Source organism: Canis lupus, chromosome 1, assembly GCF_048164855.1.
Source record: "Canis lupus baileyi chromosome 1, mCanLup2.hap1, whole genome shotgun sequence".
In the NCBI taxonomy this organism is placed as follows: Eukaryota; Metazoa; Chordata; class Mammalia; order Carnivora; family Canidae; genus Canis; species Canis lupus.
In genome coordinates, this window is record NC_132838.1 from 18,991,802 (window position 1) to 19,012,438 (window position 20,637).

The 20,637-nt window shown below is 42.4% G+C and overlaps 1 protein-coding gene across 2 annotated transcripts in view; it reads left to right on the forward strand.

Moving 5' to 3' along the window:
• The window catches only part of ATP8B1 (ATPase phospholipid transporting 8B1), a 122,675-nt gene that overhangs the window by 93,539 nt on the left and 8,499 nt on the right, over positions 1-20,637 (forward strand). For both annotated transcript variants that reach the window (XM_072822254.1, XM_072822243.1), the window contains exons 15-22: positions 462-618; positions 5,717-5,905; positions 8,034-8,146; positions 9,766-9,930; positions 10,686-10,797; positions 11,812-11,887; positions 15,081-15,213; positions 15,822-16,110. In XM_072822254.1, the coding sequence (XP_072678355.1) occupies positions 462-618; positions 5,717-5,905; positions 8,034-8,146; positions 9,766-9,930; positions 10,686-10,797; positions 11,812-11,887; positions 15,081-15,213; positions 15,822-16,110 (1,234 nt within the window). The remainder of the gene's footprint in view (positions 1-461; positions 619-5,716; positions 5,906-8,033; positions 8,147-9,765; positions 9,931-10,685; positions 10,798-11,811; positions 11,888-15,080; positions 15,214-15,821; positions 16,111-20,637) is intronic.

Genomic DNA, 20,637 nt, shown 5'->3' on the forward strand with positions numbered 1-20,637 from the left:
CCAGCAGGGCCCCTCTCCCTCTGAGGCTCTGGGGAAGATTCCTTCCTTGCCTCTTCCTCACTTCTGGGCTTGCCTGCAATCCGTGGTGTTCCTCGGCTTACACTCCCATGCCACCTTCCCCGGTCACATGGCATTCTCGCTGGGTGTCTGGGTGTCTGGGTCCAGATCTCCCTCCTCTTCCACGGACACCAGTCATTGGATTAGGGCTCACCCTCGTCCAATAGGACCTCCTCTGAACTCGACTACATCGGCAAAGATCCTATTTCCAAAATTCCAACCCACAATAGGGTGTCTTTTTGTTTTAAGACAGGTGTGAGCCTCTTGACACTTACGAGTGTGTTAAACTCCTAAGATAGCTTTTCCATAAAGACTTGGCTTCAGAGACAAGCCCCTGTCATTTGGTAAGCCCACACGGACGTTTTCCAAATCACATCTTTGTTTCCTTTCTCCACTGCTTTCAGCCCGTTGATTTTAGCTGGAACATGTTTGCTGATGGGAAGCTTGCGTTTTATGACCACTATCTTATTGAGCAAATCCACTCAGGGAAAGAGTCGGAAGTTCGACAGTTTTTCTTCCTGCTTGCAGTTTGCCACACGGTCATGGTGGATAGAATTGATGGTGAGTGTTTCTCTGGCATCACGGACACGGGGGCCCCGTGCTTTGGTTTACAGGTAACTCTCACCTGGCGTGCAGATGCATGTAAAGCGGTAGGCTTGACGAGCCCGTCTTTACCCAAGCAGTGAGTGTCAGTGAGCCTGATGGTGTGAGGGAGCAAAGGAGGAGACCAGCTCTCAGTTTCTGAAAATGCACACCTTCTTCACAGTTAACAGCTCCAAATGTGTTTATCACTTTGCAAGCAAAATCTTATCATTAGGAGAAATGATGGACTCTTGCCTTAGGCCAGAAGAATCCCAGTCTTCCCACCCTGCAGTGACCTGACGTTTATTGAGAGGGAAGAGTCAAGCCTTATCTGGGGCATAAGGGGAACTTTGAGCTTGAACAATCAGAATAATTTCGGAGGGAATTTATTTTCTAGCTTCAGATGTGTTTGGGGTTTGAAATAATATCTACCAGGGGCACCTGGGTGGCTCAGTCGGTGAAGCGTCTGCCTTCGGCTCAGGTCATGACCTCAGGGTCCTGGGTTAGAGCCCCACATTGGGCTCCCTGCTCAGCAGGTGGTCTGCTTCTCCCTCTCCCTCTGCCCCTCCCTCTGCTTCTGCTCTCTCTCTCTCTCTCTCTCTCTCTCTTTCTCTGTCAAATAAATAAATAATAATCTTAAAAAAAAAAAAGAAAAGGAAGCAAGAGCACCCACCAGAGCCTGGGCTGACTTCAGGGGCCTTTCTCATTGGAAGGAGCATAATTAACGTGTATTTTTGCATGGGAGCCCACAAAGCTGACCTGCAGGTTCCTTCCCGAGCTCTGAAATGCAGCTGTGCAGCAGCTGTGTCCCGTGTCGGTGAGAGCGAGCCGTTCTTTCACGCATGCACGTTATGATTAGTTCTGTCAACACACCTGTGCTTTTTGTGGAACGTGCAAAAGGAGCCCTGCCAGCCCTTCGGTGACGGAGCACCGTCTGCCCGTCCCGCCTGCGCTCAAATCAGTGCAGCATAGCAAGGGGCCTGTTTTCTGCCCCTGCGGCGTCATGTGTGGCAGGTGTGAGCTCTCCAGGTGAGGAATATTCAGAGAAACTGAATGTGTGCAGCTCTGTGTGCCGTGGTGCAGCAGATCCCCAAGAAGCCCATTCCAAGGATGGCTGTACCGCCCCACCAAGCGAGATAGCCACAGAGTTCACGAGATAGTCCAGATGCCTGGAAGGTTATTGGGTTGGGGGGGCGGGGGCAGGAGGCACGCCAGGCCGTGAGTAACCACCGCAGAGGTCAAAGTCTGTTTCTAGCTGTGACCTGATCCTCTTAGGCCTTGACTCCTGCATAAAAGTATCCTGCACCCACCCCACCCCCTGCCCCAAAGTGTGTGGTGGTATCTTGAGAACTAACCAGCCGACCTGGGCAAACACACTTTGGTCTTATGGCCTGTGCTTTCTTCCCTCCTCCCTGGAGTGTTCTGGGAAGAGCCCCTTTCTGCTAGAGGTGGGCCAGCCCAGTTTGGGTCCCTGCCACAGCATGTGGTACAGACCCGGGTCTTTGGCCTGAGGGCCAGCGACCTCGGTGTTGCAGGCAGACGGTTGGCACCCAGGGTCCCTCCCAGCCTAACATCGTGCAGCCCTTTGTCCCACTGTCCGCTGAGGCAAAGAGTTGTACACCTGGAGGAGACTTCTTTCGCACAGTCTGTGACAGACGCTTGGTCTAGCCACTGTGCCTGGATGACAGCTGATCTCCAGGGGCTGGAGGTTAAAGATCAATTGGTTTTGGGTTTGATACATGAGGTACCTCAAAAGGGTCCCCTGGAAGGACCTTGGGAACCCCTCCTCCAAATATGATGGATAATCCAGACCCAGAAGGTGCAGGGACCTGCCTGACCCATGCAGCAGGTCAGACCCCCTTCTAGTGGGGTCCCCTTGCCATCCCCCATGCTGCGACACCTCTGCTCTTGCTTGTGCATTTTCTCTCGTTTGTAAGAATAATGGAGACTAGTCAGTCTTCTATGATGTGTCACATCAACAGGAGAGGGGAGGAAATCCTTCCATATGTGTTGCTGTATACAACAGACTAGCTCAGCAGGCAGTTTGTATGACCTGAGTGTTGAGTCCCTGTGGAGACACATGGGGACAAAGCATGGAGAGATGGCTTTGGTTTTCTACTGCTCTGTAATGAGTGACCACAGCTCAGTAGCTGGAAGTTCCCATTCATTAGCCCAGCGTTCTGTAGGTCAGAGGTCTGGCCATGGCATGATGGGGCTCTCTGCTCAAGGCCTCTCAAATCAAGGGCAAGCCTTGTCATGTTCTCGTCTGGAGCTCCAGGTCCTCTTCCAAGCTCATGTGGGGGTGCAGGACTCAGTTCTCTGCAGTCAAAGGCCTGGGGTCTTCATTCCCTGCTCTTAGGAGCCTCCGTGCTTCCTGGCCACATGGCCCCTTCCATCTTCAAGGCCAGCAAAAGAAAATCTCCCTTCCAAGAACCCCTTACACGCTTCGAATCTCTCTCCCCAGAAGGCCTGTCCCTTTTAAGGGTTAACCTAATTAGGTCGGGAATACTCCGATAATGTCCCTATCATTTTTTTTTTTTTTTTATAATCTCCCTATCTTGAGGGCAACTGATTTGGACCTTAATTACACCTGCAAAATCCCTCCCCAGCAGTACCGAGATTAGCATTTGAATAACTGAGAGGAGGTACATGTGTATGCCAGGGGGGTGGCAGGAACTGTAGGGTCACCTTTGATTCCTGCCTCCTGCAGAGGCTGTGTGAGAGTGGAGGGTGGAAGGCTTAGAGGCCCTTTCTCTCCCTGCAGGCCTTGACGTCATGATGTGCTGTGGTCAGAGGCCACATTTTAGGAGGTTGGAGTGGGGAGACCCTAGACCCCAGGGAAGCTGAGGGCCTGGGTTAGGGTGCCATCTGTGGGAAGGATGAGTGAGTCACAAAGGCAGGAGGCATTCGGCAGATGATTTGCTGGTGGGGAGATTGTTGGGGGAGGGGGGGTAGTCGTTGGAGAGGTAACTTGTTTCAGGGCTGGTACCCGCAAGAGGAAGCCAAGGTGGCAGGATTTGCAGTTTGAGCATCTTTTTTATTTGTGCTGGTTTTATGATCCACAACTTAGTTTCTGGGAGAAAAGAACGTCTCCCTGGTTGCCCCGAGGTGTACAGTAAACCAAGAGTTTTCTTCAGAAATGGTTTCCGAGGATTATTTTTTTAGTTTTCTTCCTGCAGACATCAAGTTGGAGTTTGGACCAGCTCATCAAGTTCCTTCCTGTCTGTCTAAGTCTGCAGTTCTGTGGCTCTATTACGAGAACCAAATGGAAGGGTTTTTTGGATAATGATAACGATATCAGTGTTTGTTTCAGATATGATTGTCTTAGTCATGGGAACTATACCACCTTTTATCATTGCTTTTTTTTCTGTTGGAATAAGCTTGCCATCAGCACGATGCAGTAGAACACTGTGCCAGCTCCCCTTGTCGAAGGGAGGGGTTGTGTTCCTGCTGCTGCTTGCTTAGCTCTGCTTCAATATTTTGCCCTCTGGAGTGTGTGCCTCTGTGTGTGTGTGTGTGTGTCCAGAATGGACAGATTTAGTGTGTATATTTGTAACGCTGGTATATGACCTTCTGGATGAGCAGGAAACAACCTAAATTGTCATCTTCAATTACTAATTGGGAGTTGATTTGTACTGATTTAATTAGTGAGCCATCTGAGCAGGTGCATGAAGGAGGCAGGTCCATGAAGGAAGCAGGTGTGTGGAGGTGCAACCATCCCTATAACTGGTAGCTGATTCACCCTGGAACATCCTTCCCGTCCGTGTAGACTGATGGTGTGAAAAAGCTGCCCATCCATCCATGGTCTGCATCTGGCTCGAACCGTGGTGGGAACACAAAATGCCTCTTCCTGTGAAAATTCACCTGGCCATAGAAGTACTTTTCTTTCTGCTTTAAAGCAGAATAAATTCAGTAGCAAAATGGAAAATATTTTTCAACTCTTTACCGAAGCACAGCCGTGTATGGAGACAAGCATATGGCTCAGTGAGTTTGCACAAACCAAATCCTCCCTTGTCATAAACACCAGATTTTAAAAAACCAGAACATTATGAATCCCGCAGAAGACCCTTGTGTTCCCTTCCAGCTGGTGCCCCCACCAAGGGGACTGGTCCTAACGTGGAATAGCCCTAACGTGGAATAGCCCAGGTTAGCTTTGTTGGTCTTGTGGCCTGTAAAATGCAGTCACGTAGCATAGACTTGCATGTCTGGCTTCTTTGGCTCAACTTGGTGAGATTTATTCCAGTTGTCGACATGTGCTTATGAACAGAAGGCAACTTTCCATTAATTAAACATCAGGAGATTGAACAGATTGATGCATTTTGAGGGTTTTTTTTTTTTAAACGGGAATATGGCTGTGGTGAAGTAAGCACACTCTTCTGGAGGGAAGATAAAGCGCACAACCCTTTTAGGAAATAAATGAGTGATGTTTGCCAACAGACTTAAAAATTATCAGTATTTGTCAGCTCGGTGTTTTCACTACTAGGAAGCTATTCTTAGAAAATAGCAAAACCTCCGTACACAGACAAAATTGTTATTTACCATGTTATTTTTGAGCGCAGAAAAATTTGGAAAAAAAGCCAAGTGCCTGTAACTGGAACATGGTGACATGTTTACATTCATTATAATAATGTTCAGAAAGAACTTTTAAAGCTATGTTAACATGCTCAGAATATAAGGTTAAAATCACCAGGATGCAAATGTATATTCAGTATGATAGAAACTACTACAGAAACAGGCATTTTCAAAAGGACTGGAAAGAATTATAACATAATGTCAATAGTGTTGTTTTTCCTCCAGATGGTGGGATTATGGGAAATTTTGCCTCCTATTCCTGGCCAGTTTTTTTTTTTCTTTTAACTACTGCTTTATATTACTGTTTATAATTAGAAATAAAACCTTAAAGTTTGAAAAGTGTGAATGTTGGCATACTCCTTAAAAATCAACGATCTCCTTTCTGGAGGGTATCTTGGACTTTGCAGAGCTTCCTTACCCCCCACGTGCACCTCAAGCGAGCCCTGGGTGGGGAGCCTGTGCCTGGTTTCACAGCTTTTCTGGTTTCCTCTCCTGCCTCTGTCAGGTCAGCTCAACTACCAGGCAGCCTCTCCCGACGAAGGCGCCCTAGTGAGCGCTGCCAGGAACTTTGGCTTTGCCTTCCTTGCGAGGACCCAGAACACGATCACCATCAGTGAGTTGGGGACCGAAAGGACCTACGACGTTCTTGCCATCTTGGACTTCAACAGCGACCGGAAGCGAATGTCTATAATCGGTAGGTCGCCCTCAAGAGTGTGTCCGTGTATCACTCATTTAGATGCTGCCTTTTGCATATTTTATTTAATGACACCCAAATAAAACAGGCAACGGAGGAACCATTGGCTCCTGGGAGATGTCCGGGGACTGGCTTGGTGTCCATCATTCAGGGGACAACTGCAAGTGTATCCGAATCTTGCAATTTTGACTCCACGACATGAGCTGCTGGAGTGAGGGTGGTGATACAGTGGGCGCTAGATCCACACACACGTTTGTGTTTTGTGAGGCCCTCTGAGCGCTGCTGCCTTATACTTGACATTAGGGAAGGGAGAGGCAGCAAGAGAGGGGTTCAGAGAAAAGCGAGGCTGTGCTAATGAAGCGAAAATGTACCTCCAGTCCAGGTACATGACAACAGGCCACCAAGTGGAAGGGATGACTGCTTCCCAATATTGAGATTCTTAAGTTTTAATTTTAAACAATACCAGACTTATAGAAAGACTGCAAGAATGGTTTAAAAAACTCTTATTGGGCAGCCCGGGTGGCTCAACGGTTTAGTGCCATCTTCAGCTGAGGTGTGATCCTGGAGACCCAGGATTGAGTCCCACGTCGGGCTCCCTGCATGGAGCCTGCTTCTCCCTCTGCCTCTCTCTGTGTGTCTCTCATGAATAAATAAATAAAATATTAAAAAAAAAACCAGGGGATCCCTGGGTGGTGCAGCAGTTTAGCGCCTTCCTTTGGCCCAGGGCGCGATCCTGGAGACCCGGGATCGAATCCCACGTCGGGCTCCCAGTGCATGGAGCCTGCTTCTCCCTCTGCCTATGTCTCTGCCTCTCTCTCTCTCTCTCTCTCTACCATAAATAAATAAAAATTAAAAAAAAATAAATAAATAAAATACAAATAAAAATTTAAAAAAAACAAAACTCTTTTATTCTCTTCCATATCCACCAGCTATTAGCATTGGCCACATGTCCGTCATCATTTTCATCATATACAGGTTCTTGTTTCCTGAACCATTTGAGAGTAAATTAGGGAGCTAATGCTCCTTTCCCCTAAATACGTCAGCAGGTATGTCCTGTGAACAAGAACATCCACTTATATATAAACAAAATGACCAGAATCAGAAAATTTAACAGGAAACAATGTTGTTATCTAATCTACAGGATGTTTTCAGATTTTATCAGAAATTTTCTTTCTTCTTTCTTCTTCCCTTCCTGGTTCAAGACCCAAGATTGCACGGTGCATTAGGTGATTGTTAACTCTGCTCTCCTTTAATTTAGAACAGTTTCCCAATTGTTTTCTTTCATACATTGACATTTTTGAAAAGCACAGGCCCATTATTTTGTCAAAAGTCTCTCGATTTGGATTTGTCTGATATCCCCTCATGATTGAATTCACGTTATACGTTGTTGGCAGGAGGAGTACGTGGATTGGTGCTGCGTCCTTCCCAGCCTATCACATCTGGAGGCCACGTGATTATTAGTGATGTGAGCTTCGATCACGCAGAAAGTGTTGACGAGCTTTCTCTACTCTGAGATTGAATTTTTAACCAGTGAAAATATATGGGTTCAACTGTCTGCTGAACTCTGAGTAGGCACATTTTGCTGAGTGCTTTCTCTGCCTAGCCCTGATGTAGGCTGATTATCATGCCCGGCATTTACCTTGAAGAATTCAAAATCGAGTTAGCTACGAGGCACATGCTATTATTACATGACCACACAGATCCCAAAACCTAAGAAAAAAAATGGCCATGGGAGTCATGTTATGGTCTGAGTATTAAAGGTAGTAAGTGTTAACAGATTTATAGGTAAGATTCCTATGACATAGACAAAGAAGGCATTATGGAAGGAACTAGCCCAGGGCATAGCACACAGTAAGAAATCAGTCAATGAGGCTGTAAGAACAAGTAAGAATATGAAAAACTCAGCTGACTAAGGAAATCTTTTCATATTTATTTCACTGTTACATTATATGTAAATGGTAAGCCTACTGACTTTGTTGAGAGTGAAATCTTTCTAGGAGCATTCATGATTTTAAACTAAGGGTGAATTACTAGCAGAGCAACACTTCAAATTAACTTTATAAATGTAATTTTCTATTGAGAAATCAAACCTACCTTTATTATTTGCTTTTCCTCCCCTTGCTACCAGTAAGAACCCCAGAAGGCAACATCAGGCTTTATTGTAAAGGTGCTGACACAGTGATTTATGAACGGTTACATCAGATGAGTCCAACAAAACAAGAGACACAGGACGCCCTGGATGTAAGTGTCATTCTTATTCTTTCTGCCGCAGATTACGAACTTCCTTTTTGAAACTATCTTGTAAGCTCAAATGAAAGCTCTGTATGAACTGTTGACCCTTCCCTTGTCTCGGTGTAGTTGTGTGGAAAGGGCGTGAATGTAGGAATACAGCAGGCTGGTTCTGGTTCTGCTCCTGCTGCTGACCTCCTAGGACATGACCATGGTGTCCTTTCTAGCATCCAGGTTAACAGCATCTGTAGGACAGGCCCAGGGTATTGATTGGTCTCTCTTCAGCGACCTTGAACAAGCTACAGAACCATAGCTGCGTGGCCTCCAAGAATCTCACCGACCTCCTAGTGTACAATGAAGGAAAGAAAGCATTCGTGTATGATAGGGAATGACAAAGCAATGCGGTAGATAATTGAGTTCTGATGCCTTTGTCAGTGAATCAGTTTGGTCTGCACTACAAATTTGTTATCTGAGGGGAGTGTAAACTTAGTCCAGTGATAATTTGCAGTCATTCAGAATGCTTCTGGAAATTTCTCTCTTGGAGTTGCCTACTAATCCTTATATTGCTTTGGTTCTGTTAATGATGGCAATGAAGTATGGAGAATATCCATCAGACCTGGTATTCCAGTTCTGCCTTTTTATTTGTTTTGTGTCCTTGGGGGAAACTGAAGCGTTAACTGCCCATGTAAAAGAGGAAGAGGAAGTGGGTACATCCCACCTAGGAAGGTTGTTACAAGGGAAAGCATTTTTGCACGATTCCCAGCATTTAGTAAAGGGTAATTTTTTCCCTTCATTTTAAGGGTATGGTTGAGTTTTGGGGCTAGCCAAAGGTCCTTCAGGAAGAAGGCTGTATATGATGTTTACTTCTTGGGGTTGCATTTTAAGTTTAGATATGTTGTTGAAGCAGTTACAGTGGATAATTTCTCTTAAGCATATGAACAATGGCAATTTAATCAAACAGATGCAGAACCTTCCAAAGAATCTTTGAAAGCACATACTCAGTTGGGTGAACTAGTTCTGCCATCTTGGCTAGACAAGATGCAGCTGTGAAGTAATAAACCATTTTTATTGGCTCAAACTTCAGCTCTTTAAAATAGCTTAAATCTGCTCAGCATGATTAAATTTTCCAGATGCTCTTTTCCAGTAAAATGTTTTATCTTAGCTTTAACAGTGGCTCAGGTATTTCAGAATTGGTTTGAGGAAATAATGCTTGGTTGAGAGTTCATAGTTGATTGGTCTCGTAACAGTTTGTGGGAACAAGTTATAAAGTTGTGTTTTTAACTTTACCTGTGTAAACACAGGTCTGTGTTTACATCATTACACCCCAAGGCAGCTCGCTTGTCTGTTATTTTCTGAGTCATCATGAGAAAAAGTTTTCTTCATTCTAGTGACTTGATTTAGAAGAAATGTATACTTTTTTCTCTAATTTGGGAACTACAAATAGGATTCTGAGAATACTTAGACAAAGTATTGGTTAATCTCCTCCACAGAATGTATTTATTCAGAATTCAGTATCTTTCATGACTCTTTTTAAATTCTCTTATTGTATTACCTCAAAGAAAGATTTCAAACTTGATCTTGAATTACATAAAATTAACTGTTGTTTGTTGGATGGATTATCTTTTAAATAGATCTTTGCAAGTGAGACTCTTAGAACTCTGTGCCTTTGCTACAAGGAAATTGAAGAAAAAGAATATGAAGAATGGAATAAAAAGTTTATGGCTGCCAGTATAGCCTCCACCAACCGGGATGAAGCTCTGGATAAAGTGTATGAAGAGATTGAAAAAGACTTAATTGTGAGTTTTCACCTTCATAACGTGGTATTCTAACAGAACTGGAAGTTTTATTAAGTTTTGTTATATTTTTAATCTTATGCTTGAAAGATCATTCCAACTTCAGCATTTCAAATTGGTACAATGGAACTCCGTCATTTGAATTTCTTTTGTTCGGCAAGCAAAATAGAACTTGCCATTATGAGAAACCAAAAGACAGAAAACATTGAGATTCTAACCCAATTCTATTAATTTTATATCACTCATTAAAATGCGTTATAATTTTTACATAACAAACTACATATTACATTTTGAGAATCACCAAAATGATTTTTATTTTGCAAACTTTGAAATAAGATAGTTTATAAATGAAATTTCTCAAAATTAAATACATATTGCCCGTAGAGTTTAGATTAGACAGAAATGTTCAACAACTAGCTAGTATCAACCTTTAGTGAAAGGAAGTGGCTTGTGTCCAAGCCACTTGTGTCCAAGTAGTATGTATACAATTAAAGTACATTTTTAACGTCCTTAATTTTGTACTTACATTTTTGTCTTGGTAAACTACCTTAAGAAAAAAGTTTTTGAATGCTTTGGTTTTTGGTGAGTGTGAAACACAGCAGCCTTCCCTGTCAGTGCTGGCCAGCAGCCCCAGTAGAGTACCAAAGGGGGTGGATAATTAGCCCTTCTTCTGTTTACAGGTTGGCAAACTGCAATTACAGAACATTTTGAGCTTATTTGCTAAATCCTTTTTTTTTTTTTTTTAATGTACATTCCAGTTATTGGGAGCAACAGCAATTGAAGACAAGCTACAGGATGGAGTCCCAGAAACCATTTCAAAACTCGCAAAAGCTGACATTAAGATCTGGGTGCTCACTGGAGATAAAAAGGGTAATTCAATTTGTGGGGAAGCATATCTGTTAACTCCTTAAATATTCATAGCTCCTATTTCCCCTGCCCCAGATGACACTCTCAGACTTTGCATCCTACACAAATACTGACCATTTCTTTGAGACAGAGATGCTTTCTTAAGAAAACCTTCTCCATTATTCCAGCTCTTACTGACAGTATCCTTCTGGAAGGCCTCTCAGTAACAAGACTTTATGTCTTATAATTGAGGTCCTGGTTGTGCCATGCTGACTGTGACCAGTCCTCTCTCTCCAGCCAGGCGTGGGCTCCTCTCGTGAAAGGACCCCTTTTGCCCCTTCTGTCCTCCCCAGCACTTTGCCGTTTGTTGGATGCAGAATGGAACAATACAGAATGCTGACCATCAACTTTTGTTTTCTTGCCTATTTTATTGCTTGGAAACTATAAATTAAATTTTATACCCAAGGGATGATCTTAATTTTTAAATTTAGAGCTCTACAAGGAGTTGTTTGGCATTGCTGCCTCACCCTACAAGCCTCCCATGGAAAACCAGATCATTTCTCTTACTTTGACCTGGTTAATGGGTTACATACTCTGATAAGCCAAGGGAAGTCCTGACCTTAAACAAATAACAATGGGTGGTGATGGAAAAAGGGGAAAAAAAATCTCCAGTAGGGGCCCCATGTGAAGGTTTATGGAAGCAGTTATCGTTTTTTTTTTCCATAACAGAATGATGAAACCACAGGAACCGACTGTGCTTAATATTTCAATAAATATTGATTTATTAAATAACCAGTTCATGTATTTGATAATATAGTACTTTTTATAATTGAAAACATCTCAAACCAGATTTTGATTTCTACTTATTCTGCCACAGAGAAAGGACTTTTTTCCCCGCTTTGTGATTTCTATAATGTTACGGAAAAATACAGCGTATTTGTTTGAATCTAGCTATTTCATGACTTGAAAAAAATGCTCATGACTAGCAAAGTCAATTATTTATCAATAGCGACAACACTTCATGTTTTTCTGTTGTAGAAACTGCTGAAAATATAGGATTTGCTTGTGAACTTCTGACTGAAGACACCACTATTTGCTATGGGGAGGATATAAAGTAAGTAAAGGCAAACTCGATGCAGTAGACACAGCAGATGTGGAGAAATGGGAGCTAGACTTTACCTCAGACAGTTTTCCTCACATTTAAATGAAGCAAAGGAACCCCAGGTAGTTCCAAGTTATCATGGTTTGACCTTATTTTGAGCTGATTTTAGTGTTAGGGGCCTTCATTTGCTCGTTCAGGGGCCATTTCTCCACAGTTCTTACAGAGTCCTAAGTGCTTGCCTGCTGACTAAAAAAGTGAGACCAGCACATCACTAGCCAATTAATATGAATTCTATCCATGTGCTGCCTTTTCTAGAAATTGTAATTTTGAAAGAAACATAGAAGGAAAGAACCTCACGATTTTGCTTGGAAGGAAACATTTGGATGGGATGCACCTCTGGTCTTGTCTGGATGGGGCGGGATATTTCAAGGCGTAGCCTATCCTGAAACACTCCAGAGCCGAGTCACAGTGGACCTGGACACGTATAAGGAAGAGCTCTGTCCTATTATAAAGCTAGATGTGTGTTGCACAAGTTACCAGGCTGTGCTATCTTGACCAGGCTGTTCTATTTATTTCTCAAGTCTTTTCCTTACAACACCTCCCCCAGGCTATCCTAAAGGCCCAAAGCTGGTGGATGAGGGAGTTACACTTGATCTTAGCCCAAAGGCTGAGAAGTGATAAGATGATGAGGGAGTTGAAAGTGGTTGTTAATCTTCTTTCTAATGATGGTGATGGAGCTTTTGTGAGTTGTTCCAATACATTAGGCACTTGGCTAAGTTAGACAAACAAAATCAGTAGCTCTAACATCTGAATAGATCAGTTCTGTTTGACTGCATAAACCATGACCCTTTTTGCTTTTAGCTTTAGACAAATAAATACTAATGTGTTTACTTAAATAGTTTCTTGGTTTCAAGTGACTTGGCTAATTGCCAGATGGTTTTATTTCCTGTAGATGGAGGGCCTTAATAGGTTCTGGTCTCTCTTTCTAAAGTGTTGAAAATTGGGCCCTGAGCTAAATTAGAAGGTAAAATTTATGCAAGTAGCAAATTTTATGATCATGCTCTTGGCTAGATTTACCTTTCTAGAGGGCTGAATGATTCCATCCATCTTTCTAGATGGTTCCTGAAAGGATGATTCCTATAGAATGGTTTGAATTGGTAACTTTCTATTTTTTCTCTTCCAGCCTTTTAGTGATTTGTCTCGATCACTCCTTATTTTCAAGCTTATTTTCATTATTGAAAATGAGCAATTAATGTAGAAAAAGAATACTAGATGCCTAATCCTCTAGTGCAGTGGTTCTCTTTTTTTTTAAGATTTTATTTATTTATTCATGAGAGACACACACAGAGAGAGAGAGAGAGAGAGAGAGAGAGAGAGAGAGAAGCAGGCTCCATGCAAGGAGCCCAACGTGGGACTTGATCCCGGGTGTCCAGGATCATGCTCTGGGCCAAAGGCAGGCGCTAAACTGTTGAGCCACCCAGCGATTCCCCATGCAGTGGTTCTCAACCAGGGATGACTTTGCCTTACAGGGAACATTTGACAATATCTGGAGACATCTTTAGTTGTCATAATAGTGGAGGCAGGTTACTACTGGCTTCTAGTAGGTAGAGGCCAGGGATGCTGCTAAACACCCTACAATACAATGGACAGCCATATACAACAAAGAAGTACCTGGCCCGAGACATCAGTAGTACTAAGGTGGAGAATAGTGGCTGTGTGTGTGTAACAAGGAAAGCTCTAGGCTAAGAGTAAGGAGACCTGAGTTTTCATTGCCATTTTCCCATCATCTTGGTGCAGGCAATCACATCATCTCCCTTGGACTTGAATTTTTTATTTGTAACATGAAGAGTTTAGATTAGATATTTATGGACCCTTCTACTCCAAAATTCCATGACTCATTTTTCTATCACACGAATGTGATATATACGGTCTTCTCAATTATTTGTTGATATATAGATAGTACTGAGAATTTCTCAAAAGCAAACATAACTTTATGTAGGAGTAATCTTATTTTTGCCAAATAGTAGCCACTGTTTATAATATACTGGGAGTTCGTGCCAGGTGTTAAAATTCAGATCAAAATTGCCTTCCTTCTGTTGCTCATGAACACATTTTCAACTGTATCTTCCTTTAGCTGTCTTTGGCAAATAATGAAGCACCAAAAACATGGTATCCTATGGGAGAGGAATTAAACTTAATAAAATTATGTCATCTGGTTTAAAAATGGGCTAAAGACTTGAACAGACTTTTCTCTGAAGAAATCTACCAATAGCCAATAAGCATATGCAATGATGCTCACCATCACTAAAAATTAGGGAAATGCAAATTAAAGCCACAATAAGATATCACCTTATACCTTTTTAGGATGGCTCTTATAAAACAACAAGAACAACAACAACAACAAATAAACCCCAAAAAACAAATAAAAAGAACCCAGAAAATAACAAGTATGGGCAAGCATGTGAAAATTGGAACTCTTGTGCATTTTTGGTAGGAGATAAAATGGTGCAGCTACTGTGGAAGACAGTATGGTGGTTCCTCAAAAAAATTAAAAATAGAATTACCATATCCAGCAATTCTACTTGTGGATATATATCCCAAAGAATTGAAAGCCAGAATTCAAAGAGGGATTTGCACACCCATGTCCATAGCAGCACTATTCACAATACCCAAGAAGTGGAAGTAACCCAAATGTCCATTGACGGATGGATGAATAGATAAACAAAATGTAGTATATTCATACAATGAAATATTATTCAAGAGGAAGGAAGTTCTGAAATGTGCTATAATAGGAATGAATCTTGAGGACAGTGAACTAAGCCAATCACAAAAAAACAAATACTGTGTGATTCCACTTATAGGAGTTATCTAGAGTGGTCAAATTCATAGAAACAGAAAATAAAGTAGTAGTTACCACAGACTAGGGGTCAGGGGAAATGGGATAAGGGGAATTTAAATAAAATCACCATAGTTTCAGTTTTGAAACATGAAGAAGGTCTGGAGATTGGTTACAAAACAGTGTCAATATTCTTAATACTATTGAAGTGTACACTTAGAAATACTTACTTTAGAAATTAAGTTTAATAGAAATTTTATGTTTTTTTAACCACAACTAAAAAAAGATATTATAATATCAAAAGTATCTCACAATAAAGGGTCTATTTATAGTCTTGTATGCTTAAACACTTAAATATCTTTCCCCCAGTGCTCTTCTTCACACAAGGATGGAAAACCAAAGGAATAGAGGTGGAGTCTATGCAAAATTTGCACCCCCGGTGCACGAACCTTTCTTTCCATCTGGTGAAAACCGTGCCTTAATAATCACTGGTTCTTGGTTGGTGCGTATTATTACTCTGTCTGTGCCTTTGGCTTAAACTAAAGCAGTTCACCGTGGACTGATTTTAGATGGTTTTCCCATATTAACTGGCAGCTTAAAAATCTCTTAGCCTATAAATGAACAGGCAATTTCCCAAGTGTGAGACTTAATATTATATGATCTATGAAAGGAATTATATCAGACTGGTAACAGTGGTTATTCGTGGTTTGTCAATCAGTGGATAATTTAAAATTTTCTTCTTTGTACATTTTTGTATTTTCTGAATTTTACAGTAAATAGGTTTTATAAACAAACAGTATCATCAATGATATAACCCAAGAACCATCCTTCACATGATTAAGGTCTTGGGAATGGTGCTTTTATTAAGACTGATTGATTGATTGATTTGAAAGAGAGAGAATGTGAGCACACAAAGGGATAGGAAGGAGGAAGAGGGAGAATCAGACTCCATGCTGAGCAGGGAGCCTGATGTGGGGCTTGATTCCAGGACCCTGGGATCATGACTTGAGCTGAAGGCAGATGCTTAACCAACTGAGCCACCCAGGTGCCCCGAGGGAATGGTACTCTTCATATAAAAACTAAAATGGTTGTAATCCTCTCATTTCACAGAATGAAATTCTTCTGGAGAAAAAGACCAAGAGAAGTAAGATTCTGAAGCTGAAGTTCCCAAGGACAGAAGAAGAAAGACGGATGCGGACGCAAAGTAAAAGGCGTCTGGAAGCTAGGAAAGAGCAGCGACAGAAGAACTTTGTCGACCTGGCCTGTGAGTGCAGTGCAGTCATCTGCTGCCGGGTCACCCCCAAGCAGAAGGCAATGGTGGTGGACCTGGTGAAGAGGTACAAGAAGGCCATCACGCTGGCAATTGGAGACGGGGCCAATGATGTCAACATGATCAAAAGTGAGTCTTGCCCACGGCCAATGCCCCTGGAATTACCAGAGAGAAGAAATGGCAGGGGTGTTTGGGGGGTAGTTTTTGCAAATGTCACTGCTTAGGCTTTCATAAAGCCGATGTCTGACAAAGGCACTTACCCATGATGACGACACCTGTTACCCTGCCCTCAGGAAGCTCAGGCTACCCACTAGGAGAGAGCAGGTTGGTCAGTGCCACTGGAGAATGCCAAATAGAAGTCGAGTTTCATATGGGTGACTTGGCCTTCTTTGTTTCCCTCTTTTATGTACATGTGATTTGGTTTGTTTTCCCTTTCTTGCTGTTTCTCCTCCTTATTTCCTTAAGGTGTATAAAAAAAATTCTGCTATTTAATAAGTTTTGCAAAAATCTCTGCTCAGCTTAAATTGCTGAATTCTCTTTGGTATCTGTTGGAGAGTATTTTTCTTTCATTTAAGCATCTTTTTCTGGGGCTTTCTTCTTGCCCTTGGTAAATTGGGGGACCTAGTATGAGCTCAGGGTAATACATGTGGCATTGAAACAAAGCTTCAACATGGTCTCACCATCCTCCTACCTTCCTAGAAGACCGTGAAGGGTCTTTTCCCTGGTTGGAGGATCCTAGGTCTTCACAAGGTGAAGAATTCAGTCCCATTGTGTAGAAATACACTGTGCTAGAATTAAAGCATGCAGAACCAAATCCTCATCAACATGTCTGAATCCTGGATTTTTGTTGTTTTTTCCTCCTGGTATAACTGTCCAGGAGAATCTTGTAATGAAAAGGCCCCAACTAGTGAGACCTGAATACTTCGTTCTGTTGCCAACATGCTGTGTCACATTGGGCTCATGCTCAGGCCTCAGCTTTCTTATCTGAAAACAAGAATATTATCTTTGATGTCATCTCCAGTTTTGTGATATTATTAAGATGAACCGTCACATGACCACACGTGTCCTGCTATGCTGAGTACCTTAACTGTATAATGTATAACCAGAGTTCATTCAGCCTATTTTGTAATTCATGTGTCTCTTTCTTTTCTTAGCGTCTCTTCCTCCTCCTCCTTGATCTATACTAAGAATATTCCAACTTTATCTTCCTCAGCGGGAGTCAGCTATATGACGTATGTCTTCTTGCTTCTTTATCATGTGTATGTCTGTGGTCGCTGCCAGTTTAATTCCTCTCTAGTGCTGTGCATGTGCTCACCCTACCATAGGGCTAACATTTCTTAATACATCAATTTCTTCACAGCCAGTTCTAGGTTATTTTCCATTGTATACCCTTGACACAGATAGTTGTTCCAAAAGGGCAAGTAACTCAAACATTATTTTTATAAAATTATATAAAGTGACAATGTAGACTTCTAGATGTTGGAGAGAGAGAGGTTACCTTGCAGATTTACCATCTGACTATGTGACTTAGACTTGAACATTTTTTTGTTCCTCTGAATTTACCAATTAATAATGAGAAGGATCACAAAGAGTCAACATAAGTAACCTTATAGAGACTTGTTTTCTGAAGTTTTTCCAAGAATTTTATTAAGCTCTGTTATATGTCAGGTCTTTAATATAAACAGGGAAGGGACGCCTGGGTGGCTCAGTGGCTGGGCGCCTGCCTTCAGCTCAGGTTGTGATCCCCGGATCTGGGATCGAGTCCCACATCACGCTCCCTGTGAGGAGCCTGCTTCTCCCTCTGCCCATGTCTCTGCCTCTCTCTCTCTCAGTCTGTGTCTCTCATTAATAAATAAATAAATCTTAAAAAGAAATACAACAGGGAACATCCATTTGGGATGAAAATCAAAGAAACGCAGGTCTCCTTGGAAGTCAGTAGCTTTATCCAAGTATTGATAGTGCCTTTTAGAAAGACTGGCATCACTTTCATCTGCATAAGAGACAATATACAGAAATTATATTTGTTTATAAAGAAGTAGAATGAAATTTAAGTGTCCAAAATTCTGTCCATTTGTTAGCATGTTCCATGTTTAGTACTGTAGCCCATTACAAGTTGAGGGAATTACAACCCGCCATGTTTTTGTGCTAGCAAGGATCCAGGGACCCTCTTGGACTGCCTGCCCTCTCTCCCTCTCTTAGGTCTGAAGATGTCTGTTGGCTGGTGGGTGTTTTTCCTTGGTCTAACATGCTAAGAATGAACAAGGAGACAGAGGCAGAACTGACTTGAGGAAATGATGGGTTTGTTAAGCAACCATGAAGGAGCCTACCAGTGAGGCATCTGAAACTACAATTTTGAAGCTTTAGGAAAATCCAGGTGTCTATATTTAGATAATAGGGGAAAAAAAGTGAGGCCTTATGAAGTACATCTATTTAGTTGCCTTGAATCCCCTGCGAGCTGTGGCAGTGTTCACTTCACATACTGTCCCTGGTGTGCTCTGCTGGGCTGGACGTCAGGGCCTGTGGCAGGGGTTCCTTCTCCTGGGCTCCAAGAGATTCTCAACATTTCCCTTTGTTGCTTGTTCAGGAAAGAAGGCCACGGTTTGGTAGGAAAGAGCAGTTTGGCAGCTGTGACTAGTCATAAGAAATATTTATGTGTTTTGAAAGAAGTCGTAAATATTGAATGAGACATGCAATTTATTCTATTTTTTTAGAATTGCAAAATGTTGCTGAAAACTTAGGTTTGGCCAAGTCACTGTGTCGCTTTGTATTTGCCAGACCTTGGATCCTACCACTATGGCTTCTTTTAGTTGAAAACCTTGCTGAGTTGGCAGTCACTCCCTGGGTCTAAGTAATAATAGGTTGTGTTCTCCAACACACGTTCTCTAACTGATCTCAGTAGGTCTTTACTTCTATGCCTTTAAAGACCTAGGTAAAATTCGTAATTCTCTAAGTTGAAACTGACTACATGACTATTGGAAGGATGGATAAAATTGTGACTTTCATTTTTATCCCTTCTGGAACCTTTCCCAACAACAACAACAAAAAATTGTGCCAGTTAAGGTCATGGTGGGCCATGATTAAATGCTACAAGTTTAATAGTATCCCAGTTAAGACACTTTTGATTGCGAATATTAGAGAACTAAAGTAATAATAAAGTAAGCTTAAGACAAAAAGATATTTATTTTAAAATATATAAAGATGGGGGTGCCTGTGTGGTTCAGTTAGTTAAGTGTCTGCCTTCAGCTCAGGTCACGATCCCAGGATCCTGGGATCCAGCCCCATGTTGGTCTCCCTGTTCAGCAAGCAGCCTGCTTCTCCCTCTGCCTCTCCCCTCTGCTCCTGCTCTCTCTCTCTCTCCCAAATTATAAAAAAAAAAAAAAAAAAAAAAAGATGATGTTTTGTACCTCCCAAGCAGCCAGGCCTCAGGAAGATGCTGGAACCAGGACTTGAAGCTGCACCAAGAATCCAGTTCCTGGTTTCTCCCTCTATCTATACTACTTTACTTCTCTGCCCCTCAGGAAAAAAAAAAAAATAGGGATCCCTGGGTGGCGCAGCAGTTTAGCGCCTGCCTTTGGCCCAGGGCGTGATCCTGGAGACCCGGGATCGAATTCCGTGTCGGGCTCCCAGTGCATGGAGCCTGTTTCTCCCTCTGCCTGTGTCTCTGCCTCTCTCTCTCTCTCTCTCTCTCTCTCTCTCTGTGTGTGTGTGTGACTATCATAAATAAATTTTAAAAAATTAAAAAAAAAGAAAAAAAATATACATCCATCCCACAACTCAAAAATGTATACAAATATACCCGAATCTTAATTCCAAAATGTGAAAGAGATTCTAATTGCCCCAGCTTGGGGTTTTAGTCAAGGATAGTAGAAGAAACAGACACCACTGGGTACTTTAAGGAGGAAGTGATTAACACAAGGAACTAGGTACTCATAAAAACTCTGGATGGACCGAAGAAGTAGGTGCTAGCTTGAGTCTCTAACACCCTAGTCACTCACCAGAGGAACTTCTAGCTTTGAGACTCCTTTGAAGGGCTTTTGAGTTGAGAAGCTTTTGTCTATCAACATCCAGGCAGCTGGAGAGAGGATATGAACTCTGCTGCAGAAATGCCAAGAAGGGAAGGGGTGCTGGGCTCCAGTGCTTGCTTTGATTTCCACTTCCAGTGGCTCAGAACAAAAGAACCCAATTCACTAACAGAACCTAGCTGCAAGGGAGTCTGAGCAATATAAGGTTTTTATTTGCTTTCCCACCCTTCCAATAGAACAAGGGTGGAATGAAGGTTGACAGAGCCAATTTGTAGTATCTACTACTGAGGACATATCTGCCCACAGCTGACTGAGCTGTGGCCGGGGAGGCAGGGCCACACAGCATGCATGGACTCCTTGGGTTCACTACATGGGTGGGAAGGATAGCTTATGAGCTGGGCCGATAATCCAGGTGGACTAAACACCTACCTGAGATCTTCCATAAGTACTTTTATGAGGCCCCATCATGTGCTCTTTTTAGCAACTTCTATCTCTGACATTAAGTTGAGTTCAGAAGCTGGGTGGGGGTGGTGAGTGAGAGTTTTCACATGTATTGCTCCATGAATGGTTTGTTTTGTTGTGGAAACATTTTTATCACCTTGGGGTTTTGCCTTAAAATTAGCTTATGATTCTC